Source organism: Convolutriloba macropyga, chromosome 3 (assembly GCF_964194025.1).
Source record: "Convolutriloba macropyga chromosome 3, txConMacr16.3, whole genome shotgun sequence".
Classification (NCBI taxonomy): domain Eukaryota; kingdom Metazoa; phylum Xenacoelomorpha; order Acoela; family Convolutidae; genus Convolutriloba; species Convolutriloba macropyga.
In genome coordinates, this window is record NC_134470.1 from 10,585,248 (window position 1) to 10,607,623 (window position 22,376).

The 22,376-nt window shown below is 34.3% G+C and overlaps 1 protein-coding gene across 1 annotated transcript in view; it reads left to right on the forward strand.

Annotated features, from left to right (window-relative positions):
- The window catches only part of LOC142336853 (uncharacterized), a 34,912-nt gene extending 19,222 nt beyond the window's left edge, over nt 1–15,690 (forward strand). Inside the window, exons 2-5 of the mRNA XM_075385809.1 lie at nt 179–485; nt 1,061–1,104; nt 3,501–3,530; nt 15,114–15,690. Coding sequence (XP_075241924.1) covers nt 179–485; nt 1,061–1,104; nt 3,501–3,530; nt 15,114–15,535 — 803 coding nt within the window. The 3' untranslated portion in view covers nt 15,536–15,690. The remainder of the gene's footprint in view (nt 1–178; nt 486–1,060; nt 1,105–3,500; nt 3,531–15,113) is intronic.
- The last annotated feature ends 6,686 nt before the right edge of the window (nt 15,691–22,376 follow it).

Consider the following 22,376-nt stretch of genomic DNA (forward strand, 5'->3'; position numbering starts at 1 on the left):
GACTTGCGTCAACTAAAATTTTGTAAACTTTAGTTCATACTTTGCGGCATTTTTCGACGTTTGGAGTCTATGTAATATTGAATACATGAAGCCCCCGCATTCATCTTCGGTGTGGAAATATTTGATTTGGTTTGGGACCTCAACTTGGTAATCTTTCATCAACGAATCATAATTATAGGCTTCAAATTGAGACTGGCTGAAACCGCTCAGAACGATGCACCACAAAACAAACCCACAGCAACTACGACTACTAAAGGGAGTTATTTGGCTCCTCTGGACCGAGCCAGACCGGAGAAAAACGACGTATCAACCGGATCTGATGGAGCTCCAGATAACGAAAGGGGTGGAATGAGCAACTATGACTACAATTGGGGAGTGGCTTTGAAGTGGCTGGCTTTCATTCGGTTCTTGTGTTGGAGTTGCATAATTGTGTTCACAATCAGATTTCTCATTTTGGGGTATCCCAATTCGGACAGCACGAAAAGGTTTGACTATTTGAGAACCACCTTTCTTGTAAACCTTATCCATTATCCATAAAAGCCCATTTTATGGAGGCCATTAAAAAGTTCTTTGTGACTGCTATGCTTGCCAAAATTCGCTTGAGTAGTTAAGGATTGGTAAAGAATTAGTAAACAAATTGCTACCCGGTTCCAAGAATTTTTCAGACAAAATTCAGTGGTCTGGAAAAGAGTGTTCGGCCTGGTCAATAGTTTGCCAATCGTCTGGCCAAAAGTCTGGCCTAGGTCTGTCGGGTCTGGTCAATGGTCTGGAGATTCTCTAAAGACCCCCCCCCCCCGGTCTGCGACTCAATTCTGTCCGATACATACCTTTCAGGGGTCGAAGACTTGAGTTACCTCAACTCTGAGAAAACTTGCTTCTCAAATTATTAATATGGAAGTAACTCTTTTAAAAGTGCATTTTGTTGATTTTTTACAGAATTGTTGTTCATTTATCTTTTTCAATTCTTTCAATATATATTTTTTACTTTTTTACATTTGTAGAATTGTAGAATTGTGTAATTGTAGTAAAAAAATCAAACTTTGTGAAGACATTGTTTCAGGGTCGCTGATAATCTCCGTGGAAAACAGCTGAAAGTGAGAACAGGTAGACCATGTTTTATTATTCCCACATTTTTGGAAGCACTAGCCCAATTAGACGTTTCTGAAGGGTCTTATAGGTTTATAAAATGCTGAATGTAAAATAAGGCACAGTAAATGTAAGTAGACACAAGGCCAGTCAAAATTACTGTAAGAATTATGATGCAATCATTCAGAAATCTGGCCATAGTAAAAATCAAAATGAAATTTTCATGATTCAGTACTAGTGGCAACTTATCCAGAAAATGATAAATCTAAAACCAAAGATAGAACTATTATTAGATAGAGCAATTATTATATTTCGTCCTGAATTTCATGCAAAGATTAGGCCTGGTTTTGTTTGGTTAATTTGAGTCAAGTAATTTAAAAGATTTTGACATGGGAATTGATGGTGATTTGCAAGGTGGTGACGAAGCAGGTTGGCCATAGGAAAGCAAACCAAAATTATAATAGAAACCAATAAAGCCGAAAAACGCAACAGTAAACAATATATTATTTTTCTTGTAACAGTAAGCAATCCCGGATCTAAGTCTCATGAAATTCAGGACGAAATATAATAATTGCTCTAGCTAATAATAGTTCCATCTTTGGTTTTACATTTAGCAGCTTCCGGATAAATGGCCACTGGAAGAAGCATTGATGAAAAAAGAAAACATTCAAAAATCACTTGGGGAAGTTCATTCAGTTTAGTTGGTTTTAGATTACCTCTTGATTACCTCTTGGGAAAAAGCGATTAACTTTTCATCAACAAAAAAAAAATGCAATGAAATTAGTTGAGTGGTTAGCTGCTTCTGACGGAGCAAAAGCTCCAATATTCTATTGAACTTTCACCGAAGCGGCACTTTACTTTTATGGACGCGGAATTCAAGAGCGTTTTATAATTTGATTCCTTATCTAGTTTTTGTAAATCAACTTAGTGATTTCAATCAAAGTTTAAACTGTAATTTGATTTGTTGAAATAGAAATATTTCTGATGTTCTAAGTCTTTCCTTCTGAATAACCAAGATCCTGAAATAGCGGATGTACAGTTCACAAATATTAATTGCCAAAAATGTGCATCCGGATGGATACTTTTATTTATAATCCGAAAAACAGAGCGATGGAATTTACCATACATTTTTACAGATTTATCAAATTCGAATAGAATCAACTTCTTGAAGAACCAAAAAAGAATTAGAATTTTTAACCATTTCCAGGTCTGACCACCCAGAACTTCTCAGTACTGGACCTGGTTATTTCAAAATTAACTTGTAAAACCAGTACTGAAACAGCTTCTTTACATCAAAAAATTAGGTAATTATGTCGAGAGAAAACCAAAATAACTATTTAGACTGTGGTGTGATGTAGTATGGTGTGAATATGTCTGTGTTGTGATGTTCAATCAGCGCTTAAACATGTTAAAAACCGTATATTTTAGGCTAAAAATCAGAGCTGAAACAAGTGTGAAACAGAATGGTTTTAGGCTGACAAGAGTTATACAAGAATGTTAATTAGGCTGATAGATGTATGGAAATAGTTATGAAATAAAATTTTTTTTGATCAAGAAAAAGAGACTGATCATTGTATATTTTGACATGAACCGAATCTGTACAAGTGTAAAAAAAGTCTATATACAATGTCTGGAATTACTGTGGTTCAGTACTGCAATGCTCTAAGTAGTCAGCCCGGGTTTCAACAATTTGGTCAATGGAATAAAATTTTCAATCATTTGGTTATATTTCCTGATTTTAAACCTTTGCAAACAAAACAGAAAAATTGCTCTGAATAATAGCTTTGCCTTATCTTTGTAGCTATTTGATTACTTCAATGCTGCAAATGTATTTCGTGGGAGACAAAAATCTGAAAAATTTGATGCGAAACATATATTTAGTACAGTAGTAAAAAAGAATTAAAAATTTAAATCTTCGGATTACGTTTTTTTATTGTTTTAATAACTAATCGTCAAAGCCATTATTGATTGTAAATGCGCAACGCTCGAATATGGAAATTCTTATAGTTTCAAATGCCCTTCATATCCCAGGTTGAGGTCCTCGTTTATGACGCAGACCATTTTTGAGCACACACACGGGATACCGTGCGTTAAAAAACACTTATTTAATTTTTTTTAACGAGCAACATAAACGCACCAGTACTTACAGTCGAGCCAAAGTCTGTCCCATAGACGATACAAAAACTACCCCATAGACTAACCAACGCTGCAACATAGACGAGAGGCACTTTCTGCCACATGCACGACTCTTTGCTTAAAGTGATGCATAGGGCGAGGGGGGCTTCAAAATAAGGGGGTAGTATTATGGAAAAGATTCGAAGGTTTAGGACAAATTAACTCATGATCTTTGAATACATAAAATAATCAACGAAAACAACATCGAACAGTGACTATTGAAGTTTGTTAAATTTTAGGCTTTAGAGATAATTGCCCCAAATTTAGAGGTTAGTCTTCAGCTTATCGTTTTGTCTTCAGTGTACTATCTGCATCAACCTACCCTAAAACTTATTGTTCCGACCCATCTTGAGTGGGGGAGGAACTATATACTCAAATGTGTTTTTTTTCATTCAAACTTGACCTATCGATATATTCACCGTACACAATTGTGAGTGGTATCATTAAAAGACCCGTCCAGCGTAAAAAATGGAATTAAAAAGACTTTTTTTAATTTCGTTTTCTAAAGCGAGTTATCGAGGTTTAAATTTTTGTTAATTTTGAGACTGATTTTTTCGCATTTTCCAAAATTTTCGCCGAAAGTGTTGTCAATTTTGCTAAAACATGTTAAAATTGTTAAGAATAATGATTTTGGCTTAATTTTCAACAATAAAAAATTGTTGACTGCTTTGATTTAACTTTTTTGGCTAAACATTTCAAAACTCAGCCTTTTTCATCAGAAACTGCACGAAATATTCTTCTTGGTCAACTTTGATTGAATTTGCTAGAAATACACACCTAAAAACCACTAACACACTTTTTGTAATCTCCAAAAGGGGCCAGTCTCAATTCCACTGCAATTGAGAGTGCTCTGGAATTAATAGTTTTGTCGTTGTTTGCTAACTTTTCTCTATGATTATCAAAAATGTAGCATTTTTTTTTGATTTTTTACTAACAAGTTATCTATATCTATATTGTCCGAAGCATATAAAAATTCTTAATAGACGAACAACAATGTAAGTGCTGTTTTTGGTCCACCATTGGACTGCTACAATCCAATATTATTTCGGATTGTAACCAGTCGGTCTTTTTTGAACAAAATTGGTTTTTTCTACTTTAATTACAGAACAGAACAATTCAAATCAAAGCTCACGGGTGATAGGTCCATTTGGTTTCCTAGCAGTTCCAAATTAAGATGTCTAAATTTACTACCTGAAAGCTTCTGGTCGCTTTGACTATTAAAATTATTTAATTTAAAAATAAACAACGGCTTTTTGAACTTTGCCAATATTTTTATCCTAATTTGGGCAGTTTATAGCTTAGTGTCAGCAAAGAAAGAACGCTTCTTCTTCCAACTGAGTTAAAGTGCAATCGTTATTGCGATTTTAGACGCTAAGTTGTTGTTTTCGGTCTTTGATTTTATTAGATTTTACAGAGGAGTATTAGGTTATTAATATGAGTTTTAGGCATTCGCCTTTTATTAACGCTTTTTTCTCGATTTTTCACATGATCGCATTCTTCAGATTTCACATAGCCTCTCACTTGCATTCACAATAAAGCACATTTGAACATCTCAAAATCTTTAAAGGTACAGAATACTGTCTTAGCGGCTTCAAAACCACTTTCTCAAAGAAATTATTTGAGTTTTTTTTCTACTATTGTCTTTAACTGTCGCTTTCACTTTCTTTGTTAGTCGTATGAAATTTCCTGGAGACTAAAACTTCTCATCGGGTTTTTATGGAGGGTTAAATTAGCCTTCATTCGAATTTGAGTAGATATCTGATGGCTTTTATGACTTTGAAAACAAAAAACACTTATTAACTTGGCATCTTTGTGCATTTGTTTGTCTTTGTTACCTAGTCGCCTTTATTTCAGGTCACATATGTCATAATTGTCATCAGGATAAAACGCTGTTGTACAAAATCTATGACTTTTAAATATTTCGTTATGACTTTAATGGCTTTGACACGGGTACTTCGCAAACAAATTAATTTAATTTCCTATTTTTGTCTATATTTGACGTTCTTTTTGTAAACGCAAGACATTCAAAATCTCAAGGGCTTCCTTTGGCTAAATAACCAAACCTTTTTAATTATTTCATACTGTACCTAATGGCTTTCATGACATTGAAAACAATTGTTTTAGCAAAATACAAAATAATTTCTTAATTTTACCAATTATTTTTCCTTTGTAATTTTTTTCCTAGTGTTTTTTATTGATAAGTCACTTTTCACAATGATGGCATTTGATGGGCAAAGTATGTCTTTACTGCGTCGACATTGTTTTCTCGCCCGGTACAGGTTAAAAATGCAACGGAATCCGCTGGACACTATTGGAAAAATTTCGAGTGTTCTTCCGCTATGAAGAAATGGAAAAATCTGCATAGACATTTAAAACTACCCCTCTCGCATTATATCTCTGTAATGTATATAGCCCAAACAATGAATATTTTCAGATTTAGATCTCGACTTATGAATGGACTGATAAATTCTAGAGTAGAGATCCTTTAATGACTAAAATTACACATTCGAATTTGCTACTTAAAGTCGAGGAAAATTCTTTTCATGGATCGAGCAAATGTATTTCGAATGAATTTCTGGTCAAGCATTGTCGTTTCACATTTTGAGTAAAGTCCTTTCATTGGTCGAGATCTAAAGCTGGGTTTGGGATGTTTGTGAGAGATTTCGGTTATGAATGATTGCGTAATAAAAATCACACATGCCTGCTTTGTGTTTTTAATTTTATGATTATTAACGCACATCTCAAGCTGTGCAGTTATTGCAGATTGATTTTGTGTTATTTGAGATTAACAGGGGACATCTCCGTATTGTTGTCTTTTACAATCTTAAATGAGGCTTTAGTGGTATAAAAAAAATTTCTGACAGAATAGACGCCTGTCTTACAAAAATATTTGGTATAAGATTTTACCAGGTAAATATATTTTTTGGAAAAATCTTGTCAGATCTTACAAGATAACCATCCCGTCTGTCTCGACTGGGGATGCAAGGTTCAAAAAGCGGAATGGGAACTATGCCTGACCTCGAAGTGTGCTCAAAGCCACCGCACTGATCAGGCGGTTATAGAGCAAACTGACCTCTGATTAAACAAGTTGCAGATCTTAAATTAGACTTTCGAGCGATTGTGCTTCAGAACAATTCCAGACTATAAACTAGACTGTCTTGCGTTCCCAACTGCTTCTGATCAGACTATTTGTGCACACGAAATTGAATCTGATCTGAACAAAATATCTTTTTTTTTGAAATGATCATCTTTACATCTGTTTCCTGATAACTAAGCGTTTAGATTGTCTGGATAAATTATGTATATTTTGACGAGACACAGTTTTTGGTATTGTCTAAATATGTATTAAATTGCTATTTTTTGCTGCAAAAGCTTGTATGAAGCAACAAGAAAAAGATATTTGAACGTTTCTATGCTTTATACGGGCACTAAAACACAAGATGCAGTCTGTAACAGAGCTGATATGCAAAAACGATAGTGCCCATGCAAAACTAATCCCGAACATCTTCTTTACTGAAAACTGAAGCTCTTCGACCCTGTAACTCAACATTAAAAATCATACTATTTCAAAATAGTAGAAGTGTGCTTTAATGACGGAAAAAAGTGAGAATTGGAAAAAAAGTGAAAAACGAAGTAGAACAAGGTGAAAAGTCATGAGCAAAAATATAATCTTGGGTTGACTAACAGAGCAAACTAAAGGCTAGCTGGCGGAAAACTCAAATCGTTATCGAGAGATACAGTTTTCAAGAGCGCGAAAACGGATGAACGAAATACTTCCAACTGCTGTTCGAGTCCAACTAAAATATATTTATATATCTGTTAATCGAGGCGTTGCTTCAATTCAGTAAATTTGCAAATAAAATTGTAACTTGCATTCGAGTTCAGTTTTTTGCGCTCGATTTTGCATCTGATCAGTTTCCAGTTTTTCTATGATCAGCACAATATGTACGTTTTCACAAGATCCAAAACATCAATGTGTTTCCTGAAAAACAGGTGTTTCAGTTTTTTGATAAATATATATATATATATATATATATATATATATATATATATTTCGACGAGACACAGTTTTCGATGCCGCCTAATTTGTGATGCTTTGCTATTTTTTTTATTTTGTTTTTGCTGCCAAATCATGCTGTTTAAAAGAACAAATAATTCAAAAAAATCATTTGAACCAAAATTGCCAGGTTTTAAACAGGCCCTAAAACACAGGATGCAGTCAGTCTGTAATAGAGCTGATATACAAAAAATGATAGTGCTCGCTCAATATTTGCAAAATTATTCCTGACCGTCTTCTTTATCAAAAACTGGAGCCTTGTAACCCTGAAAAGTAAATTCAAAAACCCTACTGATTCAAATAATAGAAGTGTGCTTTAAGGTCGGATAAAATTAGGAATTGAAAAAAAAACAAAAAGAACAGCAAAACACAACAGGGCTAAAATCAAGAGTAACAACCAATTGAAACTTTAGGATTACTAAGTAGAGCAAATGAAAAACTAGCAGGCAGATAAACTCAGAGCGTTATCGAATGGCAAAGTTGTGAAGAGCGAACTTTCAAATACGGTTCAAGCCTAAAATTCTGAAAAATATATAATTATTACTCGAAGCGTTGTTTCGGTTCAGTAAATTTACCAATAGAATTTTAACCAGCACTCAAATTTACGTTTCACTTGCACTCGAAAATGCATCTGATCGGAATTTTGTGGCTCCCGTTTGCCTCATATGAGCTGATATACGAAAAATAATAGTGCCCGCCCATTGAGAATTGGACAGAATAAAAAAAACAAAGTAAAACAGTTGAAAAATTGGGAGCAAAAACCAAATGAAACTTTGGGATTAACCGACAAAGCAATTGAAATGATAGAAGTGGGATGAACCTAAATCGTTATAAAGTTGTGAAGAGCATGAAAATGGACAAACTGGATACTTCCAACTACTGACCGAGTTCAAGTCCGGAAAAATATATTTTAATGCTCGACGCATTTCTTCAATTTAGTCAAATCAGCAACAGTTTTTTTTTAACGTGTGGAGCAAAAGCAGTGGTGCAGTGGTCCTAGTTCGACTGATATTCGGGGCTAGCTCATTTACGTCTCTTTTACTCTTTTTTCGAAAAAAAATCCCCAAAAACAAAATTCTCTTATACTTTGCCAAGTAAATCTGTGGCCTAACTCAACTTGATCATTTGTTTTTCTGCTCTGCCAGCCGCTTGCTTATTAAATTTGGTGCTGCATTCAAAACAGTTCAGCACATGCAAAACTCGGCTACCTCAATTTTATTTTTTTTAAAAGAAAATCAGCATTTGCAACCTCATTTTATATCAAATATATCCGTCTCAAGAATTTTTTCTCCTCAACGCACTACTGATTTAAATAAAAAGATAGTTATCTCTGATCAAAATAACATTCAGATGTGTGATGCGCGTGATTAAATTTAGTGGTTTCATGGTTGAAATAAGCGTATTCTTAACTCATCAAGAGTACTTTTAACTCATCACTTCGTCTTCTTAATTGTTCTGTTTAACCCATTTGATGTCTCAAAACTGAAGGCACATCGTTTTCCTTTTTTTCGCCCAATGGGTTTGTAAACAGAAAAAACTTGCAAGGATACACTATTACTATATATATACATATATATATATATATATATATATATATATATATATATATATCATGCACTCTTTTAATTTGATAAAAAAATCTTTAATTTATCAACTTAGAGCAAAAACGATGCAGTGGATACCAACATGCACACGATATTAACAGTTCTAGTCAAGTAGAATTTGGAAACTAATTCAATATTTTTTCTCCAAACAATCTTGCGTTCGGTCTCTTGTCAATCAGATACACGCCTTCTGCGCATCAATTGCATCCAAAATGAATAGACAGCTGCTCACTTAGGGTACTCAACACAATAAAACACAGGCGGTAGACATCGACTACGATATTCGTTTTACGCAATAAAAATCTATGACCTTTTGTAAGAATCTACGAGCATCTCAGACCTTCACGCCTAGTTCTACTGGGCACTGACAATTACGTCAGACCTGGAAAAAAAGTTGTGTGCTACAAGCAGTTTGATTCTGTGGTTTTTTTAACTTGTTTTCAACTTTTGTTTAAGAGCATCTTATCTTGTTTTTTTTTCATTTTGTATTCAAAAATAGCGTTTGTTTCCCCCCTCTTCTAATACTAATTGTAACAGTTTGTTCAGCGTAGTCTGATTCCAACTTCGAAACATGATTAGTTTATCAGAGGGCTGCATAGTTACGTCTCTGTTTCGTTTGCTTCGAATTGAATTTCTGATTTTTTCAAAGGGAAAGTTGAACATATTTGGCATCTCAGAAAGCAAAGAGCACACCCGCTTTCAATTTATCAGAAGAATGCTCGTTAGTTTGAAACCCACCCTGTTCAAGCTCTCCTTACTCTCAAGTTTTTTTTACGAATAGAAGAACGTAACCGAAACGAAATAGATGCTACTAAATAAATTCAATTACTGAAGACATTTTTTGCAGTTCGCTATTACAAAGCAGCATCTATGCAAAGGGTTCGAACCCCCACCCACGTACATCAAAATTCCAATTTTTCAAAAGTCATCGAGTATTTTGCTTTCATCGTTTAACTTTACATCACATTTAACAAAGGAACATGAAGCTGACCTATCACACATTCCCTACAAGGCTAGGCATGTAATCAAGTCACTGCGATTGGGGTATCTCATATCATCTAATAGAAGTCCTCTATGTTACTTCGAGTGGCTGAGACAACCTGAGGCAATGGATGTTTTTAATACAATTGGATAGAATGATCAAGTTTAAAAAGAACTATTTTCTCAACGTTGCATCTAAACTCAAACACTTTCCATTTGTGTATTAAAATTTATTCTCTAATTGGTTGTACATTACTTATATATAAGTACTAAAGTTTCTTGGCTTTATCTGCACTCCAAGTAACCTCTTGTCACACTATCGTTCCTACAAAATCTCTATTGTCATAAAATCGTTCCTACAAAATCAATCTTTCATTCCTACAACAGCGTTGTGCGTTCAAACTGACGTGTGTTCTCTAAATAAGCAACTGTTCATCTCCCTTATTCCCTTATTGCCTTATTCCCTTAAACATTCTTTTATTCTTTGCACAGTAAATCTGCGGCCTAACTCAACTTAATCATTTATTTTTCTGTTCTGCCAGCCGCTTGCTTACTAAATTTGGTGCTGCATTCAAAACAGTTCAGTACATGCAAAACTCGGCTACCTCAAATTGCTTTTCATTCAATGAAAATCAGCATTTGTAACCTCATGTTATATCAAATATGTTACCTCCGATCAAAATAACATTCAGACATTCAGTTGTGTGATGCGCCTGATTAAATTTACTGGTTTCATGGTTGAGGTAAGCGTACCACTTTTAACTCATCACTTCGTCTTCTTAATTCTTCTGTTTAACCCATTTGATGTCCAAAAACTGAAGGCACAACGTTCTCTTTTTTTTCGCCCAATGTTTTTGTAAACAGAAAAGTAATTTCAACAATACACGATTACTATATATATATATATATATATATATATATATATATATATATATACATATATATATATATATATATATATATATATATATATAATTATATATCAGACACTCTATTTTTCAGCAAGTTGATCAAAAAATGTTTAACTTATGAACTTAGAGCAAAAACGATGCAGTGGATACCAACATGCACACGAAAATAACAGTTCTATTCAAATAGAATTTAAAAACTAATACATTTTTTTCTCCACACAATCTTGCGTTCGGTCTCTTGTCAATCAGCTACACGCCTTCTGCGCATCAATTGCATCCAAAATGAATAGACAGCTGCTCACTTAGGGTACTCAACACAATCAAACACAGGCGGTAGACATCCACTACGATATTCGTTTTACGCAATAAAAATTTATGACCTTTTGTAAGAATCTACGAGCATCTCTGACCTTTCCGAAAACCATTATCCCTAATTCTACTGGGCGCTCAAACAAAAACACTAAAAATGACATTTAAATCAGACCTGGAAAAAAAGTTCTGTTCTGCAAGCAGTTTGATTATGTGATTTTCAAATTTTTTTCAACTTTAGTTTAACTTCATCTTAATCTTGTTTTTTTTCTTCATTTTTTGTATTAAAAAACAGCGTTTGTTTCCCCACTCTTCTAATACTAATTGTAACAGTTTGTTCAGCGTAGTCTGATTCCAACTTCGAAACATGATTAGTTTATCAGAGGGCTGCATAGTTACGTCTCTGTTTCGTTTGCTTCGAATTGAATTTCTGATTTTTTCGAAGGGAAAGTTGAACATATTTGGCATCTCAGAAAGCAAAGAGCACACCCGCTTTCAATTTATCAGAAGAATGCTCGTTGGTTTGAAACCCAACCTGTTCAAGCTCTCCTTACTCTCAAGTTTTTTTTACGAATAGAAGAACGTAACCGAAACGAAATAGATGCTACTAAATAAATTCAATTACTGAAGACATTTTTTGCAGTTCGCTATTACAAAGCAGCATCTATGCAAAGGGTTCGAACCCCCATCCACGAACATCAAAATTTCAAATTTTCAAAAGTCATCGAGTATTTTGCTTTCATCGTTTAGCTTTACATCACATTTAACTAGGGAAATTGAAGCTGGCCTATCACACATTCCCTACAAGGCTAGGCATGTAATCAAGTCACTGCAATTGGGATATCTCATATCATCCAGTAGAAGTCCTCTATGTTACTTCGAGTGACTGAGACTACCTGAGGCAATGGATGTTTTTAATACAATTGGATAGAATGATCAAGTTTAAAAAGAACTATTTTCTCAACGTTGCATCTAAACTCAAACACTTTCCATTTGTGTATTAAAATTTATTCACTAATTGGTTGTACATTACTTGTATATAAGTACTAACGTTTCTTGGCTTTATCTTCACTCCAAGTAACCTCTTGTCACACTATCGTTCCTACAAAATCTCTATTGTCATCACATCGTTCCTACAAAATCTCTATTGTCATCACATCGTTCCTACAAAATCTCTATTGTCATCACTTCGTTCTTACAAAATCTCTATTGTCATCACATCGTTCCTACAAAATCTTTATTGTCATAACATCGTTCCTACAAAATCTCTATTGTCATAACATCGTTCCTACAAAATCTCTATTGTCATAACATCGTTCCTACAAAATCTCTATTGTCATAACATCGTTCCTACAAAATCTCTATTGTCATAATATCCTTTCTACAAAATCTCTATTGTCATAACATCGTTCCTACAAAATCTCTATTGTCATAACATCGTTCCTACAAAATCTCTATTGTCATAACATCGTTCCTACAAAATCTCAATTGTCATAACATCGTTCCTACAAAATCTCTATTGTCATCACATCGTTGCTGCAAAATCTCTATTGTCATAACATCGTTCCTACAAAATCTCTATTGTCATAACATCGTTCCTACAAAATCTCTATTGTCATAACATCGTTCCTACAAAATCTCTATTGTCATAACATCGTTCCTACAAAATCTCTATTGTCATAACATCGTTCCTACAAAATCTCTATTGTCATAATATCCTTTCTACAAAATCTCTATTGTCATAACATCGTTCCTACAAAATCTCTATTGTCATAACATCGTTCCTACAAAATCTCTATTGTCATAACATCGTTCCTACAAAATCTCTATTGTCATAACATCGTTCCTACAAAATCTCTATTGTCATCACATTGTTGCTGCAAAATCTCTATTGTCATAACATCGTTCCTACAAAATCTCTATTGTCATCATATCGTTTCTACAAAATCTCTATTGTCATCACATCGTTCCTACAAAATCTCTATTGTCATAACATCGTTCCTACAAAATCTCTATTGTCATAACATCGTTCCTAAAGAAAATCTCTATTGTCATCACATCGTTCCTACAAAATCTCTACTGCCATCAAATCGTTCCTACAAATTTTCTATTGTCATAACATCGTTCCTACAAAATCTCTATTGTCATAACATCGTTACTACAAAATCTCTATTGTCATAACATCGTTCCTACAAAATCTCTATTGTCATAACATCCTTCCTACAAAATCTCTATTGTCATAACATCGTTCCTACAAAATCTCTATTGTCATAAAATCCTTTCTACAAAATCTCTATTGTCATAACATCGTTCCTACAAAATCTTTATTGTCATCACATCGTTGCTGCAAAATCTCTATTGTCGTAACATCGTTCCTACAAAATCTCTATTGTCATAACATCGTTCCTATAAAACCTCTATTGTCATAACATCGTTTCTACAAAATCTCTATTGTCATAACATCGTTCCTACAAAATCTCTATTGTCATAACATCGTTCCTACAAAATCTCTTTTGTCATAACATTGTTCCTACAAAATCTATATTGTCATCATATCGTTCCTACAAAATCTCTATTGTCATAACATCGTTCCTACAAAATCTCTATTGTCATAACATCGTTCCTACAAAATCTCTATTGTCATAACATCGTTCCTACAAAATCTCTATTGTCATAACATCGTTCCTACAAAATCTCTATTGTCATAACATCGTTCCTACAAAATCTCTATTGTCATAACATCCTTCCTACAAAATCTCAATTGTCATAACATCGTTCCTACAAAATCTCTATTGTCATCACATCGTTGCTGCAAAATCTCTATTGTCATAACATCGTTCCTACAAAATCTCTATTGTCATAACATCGTTCCTACAAAATCTCTATTGTCATCACATCGTTCCTACAAAATCTCTATTGTCATAACATCCTTCCTACAAAATCTCTATTGTCATAACATCGTTCCTACAAAATCTCTATTGTCATCACATCGTTGCTGCAAAATCTTTCATTCCTACAACATCCTTGTGCGTTCAAAATGACGTGAGTTCTCTAAGCACCTGTTTATCTCTAATCAGACCATTTCAGACCCAAACAGCCTCTGGCCAGTTAAGTTCCGGAGCATTGTCGTACGCCCAGCGATTGTACCAGACTATGCAATTCAAGCGCACAATATGTAACAATCTGTGCTCATGTTGGTCTGTTCAGAGACCTATTAGACCTTAACCAACGCATTTTGTCCATAAAATTATCTAAGGAAATAAGTCCTTCTCCCACAAAAATTAACCGTGGGAGTATTTTTGCTTGGGGATCTTCTATCAAAATTTTGGGTTTTGTCGTGGGGAGAGGGAGGCGGGTTCCATGATTAATGTAACCAAAGGGACTATGTTCGTTTTGCCGAGATATAGCTAGAATGCAACTAACCCGCGTTGAGAAATATCGACAAAAACGACGTACGAAGCGTCGGTTTTTGTCGGTTTCGTCGGTTTTGGTTGAAAGAAGCGTCGGTTTTTGACTACTACACTTTACGATACATCATTTACTGACTTACATTCGTTATTTTTGTATCCATTAATTGAACAATACAACCAAGAATTTCAATAATATACTGTTCAGTAGTACTCAGCTGATAGTCGATCAAAACTGACTGAAAACAGACGCAAACATCAAGCTCACTTCTAAATTAAGCTCAATAGACTAATTCTTTTATATGAATCTGAAAATTATTTTTTTAAAAAAAAACCATTTTGGGTTGTATCTGTCTTGTGGGTTTTTCAAGTTCCAAAAAATTTTTTTAAGCATTATGGCGCATATTTGTTTTTCTCAACTATCAACTATCCAATGTTTGCAAAAAAAGTAATTCTTACAAAAATGTTTCAATTTTTGAATCGAAGTGCAAGATTTTTGCAGAAAAAAACATTGCAACATTTGTGCAAGATGTTAATGAGGGCATATCTGGCGCAGTGCTAACTATGTTTGTTCTGATTTTAGATGCGACAATTGTGTGCGATACATTAGCGGGTAGTATGACTTTCGGGGCCGGAAGATGTGTCAGAAGTTCCAATGAAAAACTCAACTATGGTGGTGCTGAACAATTTTGCAACGATGCCTCTTTAAAACTAATCTCTTCCGATGACATAACAAATTTCCAAGAACTTCCGCAAATAAGGTATTCAAAAAAAAGTCGGAGATATTTTACGGGGTTAAAAAGGTTGCCAACAGCTGACCCAAACGAGGTTCTATTCGGGAGTGAAGATGGGAAATATGTAGTCACGAGTGATAATGATATTTTGGCTAAAGCAGAGGGGAGTATATCTGATGGCGACATCGTTTGTCTAAATGATCGGGGTGCCATAACTGAAATTTGCCTAGGCTACCACATAATCTACGCTCTCTGCGCCTATAAGTTTTGAGATAAACTGAAAAAACCGAACTGAACGAAAAGAACTAGAAACAAAAAAAATAATAATTAACTCATCCAAAAAGAGTTCAGATCAAAATGAGTGTCTAGTCCATGAAATGCAATGTCAATAAGTTGGTTGATATATTTATGTGACTATATTAAATTCACCCAAGATATTCAGATACACTGAAGAGAAAGTATTCCTTAATACAGTCGTTCCTTTATTTTACTTCACCGACACGAGGCTGTTCAGTAAAATACAGTTAAACAATATTAAACAAGACTCGATAAGGACTCTCGTTATTGCCCTAATGTTTATAGATATAGGGCTACTTATTCCTGCGCACGAAGTAGACTTACCTAATTCTATGTGACTAACCAATTCTGGATAACACCGGAGATAAACTTCAATCGTAACGACAAGTTATATGTAAATTGTAGGAGTCAGTGATATACAGATGGTTTTGAATCCATTAAAGATTAACATGAACTCTGCACAAATTCACCACGAGATGAGAAACTAACATTGTGTAGCTCTTATGCCTAGGGACGTGCATTCTAATAAAAGCGCACCGATTAGTTCAACACAAAAAGACAATCCGTTAAATGAACTTTTTACGTCCTTCTTTTAAAATTGAATATGAGCTCTGTGTAAGTTTCATTCTCATTATCTGGGCCAAATAACTTTTCTGGAAGATAAGCATATTTTTTAGAAAAAGACCTTCAGGCCTCGCTTTTATCTTGTCATTTTATTATCCATTTCTTATGACCATTTGTGTCCTAGGTTACTGAAAACGTTCTCGAAAGCCATTATACCGAAAATTATTGACGTTTACGATAAAACTGATGACAATATTAAGTTCAAAGACTACTCAAAGAAAGCAGTTATCGAACCATTGCACCAAAATGAAACGAGTCTTTATGTTGAAAAACACAGACCAGTGTTTAAGTTGGGTGCATGATCTTTATTTTTTGAGGCACAACTGTTCACAATTTTTCGGGAAAACAATTCGCTCATTGACAACAAGAGGTCAGGCAAAAATATTCGACAATGCTCAAATAAAGTTAACACACTTTTTCAATGATTCAACTCGAGGGAATCTGTCCTTTGTGTTTATCGTTATATTGCCGAAGCCTTCGACACAAAAAACGCAATTTTATGTAGGAAAGGATTATTTTGCTGCGGTCAAAATTTCTTGCAATTGTTTGCAGATTACTCATCCAACAGAACGGAATGTGTATTTTTGACTTGTGACTAAAAAATTTATCAAAAATATCAGTAACAAATGGGGTCCTCTGAGATCAGTTTTTGCTGTTTTTATTTATAGTGTTTATATAAAAGACATTCCAAGTTTACTTGAAAAGAGCTTACCTTTCCAGATCAAACTAAAATTACAGAAAGAAAACTTCAATAATTTGGTCTCTACGTAAGACGATGTGGACAGAGCAATCAAGTGGCCTTTAGACAAAAAATGAACTTCATTGACCAAACTTTGATGATATTGGATTCGAAGTAAACAGAGAAGATACATTGATGTAAAAAATTTTGCAAAAAGTATTGAATGTCCGCTCCAGCCATATTTGACAGACCTTGAATTTTTTCTATTAACAAGATTAAACCAGCCAGGGCACAGCAGAATATTTTATTTTTGAAAAGAAATGTTTTTTTTCCACCAACATTAGAGCAAAAGTAAACTTATATAGAAGTTACGTTTTCGCCAATCTCACTTGTGGCTCTAATGTATGCTTTTTGAATTGGCCAAATAGCAGGGAGTTGGAGAAAATAGTACGTGCTCTGAAATGTGCATTGAATAAAAAAAACGTTGTCTGCTGATCAATACAAAGAGCTCTTTTCGGCACAATTGCTACCAATTAGTTTTTTTTACTATTATATTAATAAATATCTAAAAATATAAAAGCAATCACCATTTAAAAGAGAATAGGGTCTTCTCAGTCAGTGATTGGTTGAAACATTCACAGAAGGGAATTTTGTTTGCTGCAATATATTTTAATTTAACCAAGTTTAACAGATTAATTGGACTTTAAATGTTTTGCACAACTCAGGCTCGAATGATAAACTCTACCTTCAAATTTTGAGTGAACAATAAATGTCCTTCTTGACTCTGGCGCAAGCGTTAACTCAAAGCGCCCTCGGTCCAAAGAAGTGACTCCAAAGAAGAAACAAGAGACTCGGTAAGTTGAGTTTTTACATGATATACCGACCCCTGTCACCGACAAATTTCCAAAACTTAAAAAATTAGTGATTTAGAGTTTATTATATATTATAGAAAATATTATATTTGATAGGCTTTTCAAACTACCGACAAAACCTTTAGTATACCTTTCAAATTTGAGCTTCAAGGTTGTTAGAACAGTGTTTCATATCAAGAAACGCGAGTGTCTTCCGATATATCGTTACTTCAATTTTATGTTTAATTCACGCTTTCGTATATCGGAATTATGAGATTCTCTTCACACAAACTATCATCAACTGTGTTAACGTGTTGCATACCGTCCCCCGGTTTTCACAGTTGCTTGAATACACTCAAGAAGAGATTGACATTTCCGAGTCTAGGAAATGAACCCCTACGAAATAAACCCTCTATGTTTCAGTAGGGGATTTCCTTATTCCTATTTTTTCAACCAAAAATTAGTTGGGGTTTTTCCTGTGGTTTCTTTTTTAGAATCCGGAAGTTTCCACAATTCTTAAGTTGTTTTTATTGAGCTGGTTATTTAACTGTGCTATCTGCATTTTATTTTTGGTCACAATCCTGATATATATATATATATATATATATATATATATATATATATATATAATATATCTGAGCTTTTTTTGGGCGCACACTTTTCTCAAAAATTCACTGAATAAACGTTTTCCGAGACAGTATTTGTAACGGGATTTGAAAAATATATATTCGCTGCTGGCCTAGAAACGCAATTCCATCGTTTCCGTTTGGCCCCTATCTTTGTTATGCTTTTCCTGTCTCCTGATCAATATCCCTATTTGGTGTATCTTAATCCCAGTTCATGAATCATTGTCTGATCAAAAGTTAAATCTTAATTAATTCAGTTGTCATTGAAATATGTTTAGAAACTTGTTCAAATCACAAAGTGAAGTGTTCATGACTAATTCTTTGCTCATCTTTTGCATTTTCAAACCAACTATCGTTTCCACAAATTTAATTTAAATTTCAGTTGTTCTCCTAAAAGTCTCAATTTTGAGTCTCAAATCACAATTTAAATAAGCTAATTAAATTGGAGCGATTTACCCCGCTGCAAATCAAATAATACAAATCCCTCTTGTTTTCGCGGAGAAAAACACCTTAAAATTTGCAACAGAACAGAACTGATCAGACTCAAATAATATAAATTGTTGAATATTTGCTGTCCCAATTCGCATTACCTAGAATTCACCTGTAATTCCACCGCAAAAGTAACAAACTAAAAGAAGAAGTACCAACGTGAATGTCAAGCCGCAGTCAGCAGTGAAGAATAGAGGCAATTCATGAAACATACATATATCAATTCTCGAAAAGACAGGAACTAACAATCAGATGGGAAAAATAGAGAATTCATGTGAAACTCGGGATTTTAGCTCGAGAAAGCATCGTTCTGGGCATTCTTCTAAGAGAGAAACCAAAAAAAACTTCAACGCGAACCACGATATGAAGAGCCTAAAGAATATCCAACAAAACTTCAAGATAGACAAGAACAAATCAAAAACAAACAAATTAAATTTTGGAGGGAACTGGAAAGTCAAGAACTCCTAGAAATTGGAATTCTTTGTGAGAGACTGAGCACGGACACTATGTGACCAGAAATGCGTCTCACATCTGTATTTGAGTATTGGAACAAAAGGACGAAAAATTTTGACACCAAAAAACATCCCACAGCAATATCTAAGTCTAAACTAATCAAAAACTGAGGAACAGGTTGGAAAACTCTTTCATCAGACCAAAGAATACCAAGTTTGATCACTACACTATATTCTATAAGAAAATAAAAAGCGCCAAGTCAGTAGAACTTTCTACAGTAAACTGAACAAATTAGCAGAAAATCATAATTTTGAAGATTGTGAGAACAACTTAATAGGAGATATCTTCATAACGAACATGTCTGATTCCCACATACAAAGAAAATTCTTCGTGATGCAGTAGCCCCCGCCAGAGCTCTCACCATTGCAATCAATTCGGAAATGGGTCAAGGAAGTCTGCAACAAATAATTCCAAGTTATCCGCAATGCTATACAAAAGGAAAAAAATCGCGGGGCAGAAAAAATAGCAGACGTGAAAGCAACAATACCAAAAAATTGGGAGAGTTGGAGTGAAGGGCGTCGAATGAATAACCCAGCAAGCGAAAGAAATGTAATCATTGCGAACTCCAAAAACAACGCGCTATGATTTGCCGTACAAAACTGGGTGATTCCAAAAAATCGCCAACAATCGTGCATGGGAACTAATAATAAAACTGCGTCCCAAGATGAAGCAAATCTATATTAAGTTCAAAGTTTTAATGTGAATTGCTACTCAAATTTCATTTCCTCAGGTTGCGATTAAGAAGCACTGATTTGCAGAACAAATAATATAAGGCCTCAAAAATCACAATTCACTGCTGGAAATACAAATTGATCAGTTTTAATCGAATTGGAAGCGCGGGTTTGATAATCAATTTATCTCAGGTAAGAGATATCTTGTACAATTGCACCAAAGCTCCCTCGATTATATGGTCTGAGAAAAAGCCGAACGAATTAAAACCTTTACCATATGAGGAAGTTGAAACTTCCGGTAGTATGTAATTTCCTGTGAGTTATTACTGGGAGATTGATAAAAAACAATTTCTAGTGCTAGCAGTCGGTGTAACACCAATTAATGGAAGACATTTGTTCGGTAGTCTAGTTATTCAATTTACTCAGCAAGCGCTTCGAAAATCTAAATTTAATAGCGTGGCAGACCTGGTGGTTCAAGCGTGTGGCCGTACATGAACACAGACAACCTTTCCAGAAATGCCACTTGCAAGAATTAAATAATTGTTTCAAAAATTAAAATTCTAACTTTAAATTTTTCACATTCTAAATCGGAACCACTTAAGATGTATGAAGTTCCAAACGAAGAAATACAAAATTTAATTTTGGTGGTCCCAATTACAATGAGAAAAATCAACAACTGTACTTTCTTGCCTGCAGAGATTGATTTTCAATGTTTTCAACAGATGAGCTATTTGACAGATCAAAAGCAATGAATGTCCACAAACTTCTACAAAGGTATAATCTTCTGCACGACGTTCCGCGTTCCAATAGACTAGATCATGCGGGAGTCAATAAGGACAGCAAAAAAATGCTTTTTTAAACGGATTTATTTTGTGCTAATCGCGGCGTCAATACGCGGTCATAATAAAATTGGCTTACTGGCAACGATTAAGTCAAACAATGACAACACTCTTATCGTGCACAAGGAAGGCAGCTTAATCAAAATTCTATTTAAAGGCCTCAAAAATTTCCTTTTAACACAAAATTTGCATATCAAGGCAAAGAATACTCGAAAAAGCACATTTTGTGACCAATTTTTGACGTAAAGCCTATCTATCACTCAGTAACATAAGTACTGTCATGATTAAAAAACACATCTAACCAGTAAAACAATTTTTTTAAGATTTCAAATCAGCTGGCTGGAATCAGTTGATGATTAACGCAAAATGGGACACAGGGGGGGGGAATTGATTGAGAATTAGAGAACAATTGAATACCGGCAACTGATGTGGCTAATAAACGAAAACATGATGATCCGCAGAAAAAATCACGGTATCTTGAAAAATCAGAACTGGGAATGTTAGTGTCTCGGACTGAGTCATCGTTGACCCTAAAATTGGCCAAGAGGAAGCCACAGGGAAAACTTTCAAGAAAAGTTTGGTCGACCTCTACGATGTTTTGGCCCCCGAATCGTATGTCGTGACGACGGACGAAAACGCTTCAGTCATCAGAGAGCTACGCAAAGTAGATTTGACAATAAAAATAAGTAAGATCTGGCGCAGTTCTTGACAAAAGCTGAAAGCGGTTTCCCTCAGCAATCGAAGAGGAGAAAAAGGTAAACTGATTTAGTATTGCAAGAAAAAAGAACAAATTTGCCATATAAAAATTGACAGGTTTCATGAACAAAATGAAACTCACGGTCAAAATCATTAACTGCAGTTTTGTTCATGAAGCGATGCGGAACGTGATTGAAAAAAGAAGACAAAATGGTTAACAAGATTAATTACTAATTGAATTAGTTTTTGAGTACAATTAGTGTACCACATATCCCTCAAGATATGAAGAATGAACATGGTTTTTACTTTTTGTGTGATAAATTAAAGATAGATAGCCGAGCACTGTTTTCTTAAATCGTTCCTGATCATTATCTTTAGTTGAACTATATAACACAAGCAATTTATTTTTGGTTAAAATGTAGGCAAGTAAAAACATACATATGTGCCAAATTTTTTCACAGGCCATTTTTCTTATTACTGCAAAACCCAAGGTCGTGGATCATATATTTTGCTCTTTAACGGATATTGCAAAAATCTGGTGTTTTTGATTTGATATAAGACCCATAAAAGACATTTATCTCCCTTAATTGGTTTTCTACCTAGTAACAGCTTAGATTTTCGCTTACTGTTTAATGTAATCTTAACATGACATTTTTTCCTGAAAAATGCAATAAAAAAATGTTTAAGAAAATGTTTTTAATTCCGCGTCCAAGTACAAAATTGTTGTTTCCCGATATTAGAAATGCCGATAGATTCTTTCAAAAGTACAGGGTCGATCAAAAAGACAATGGAAATTTTTGAAGCTGTTCGTTCCATTTATCATTTTA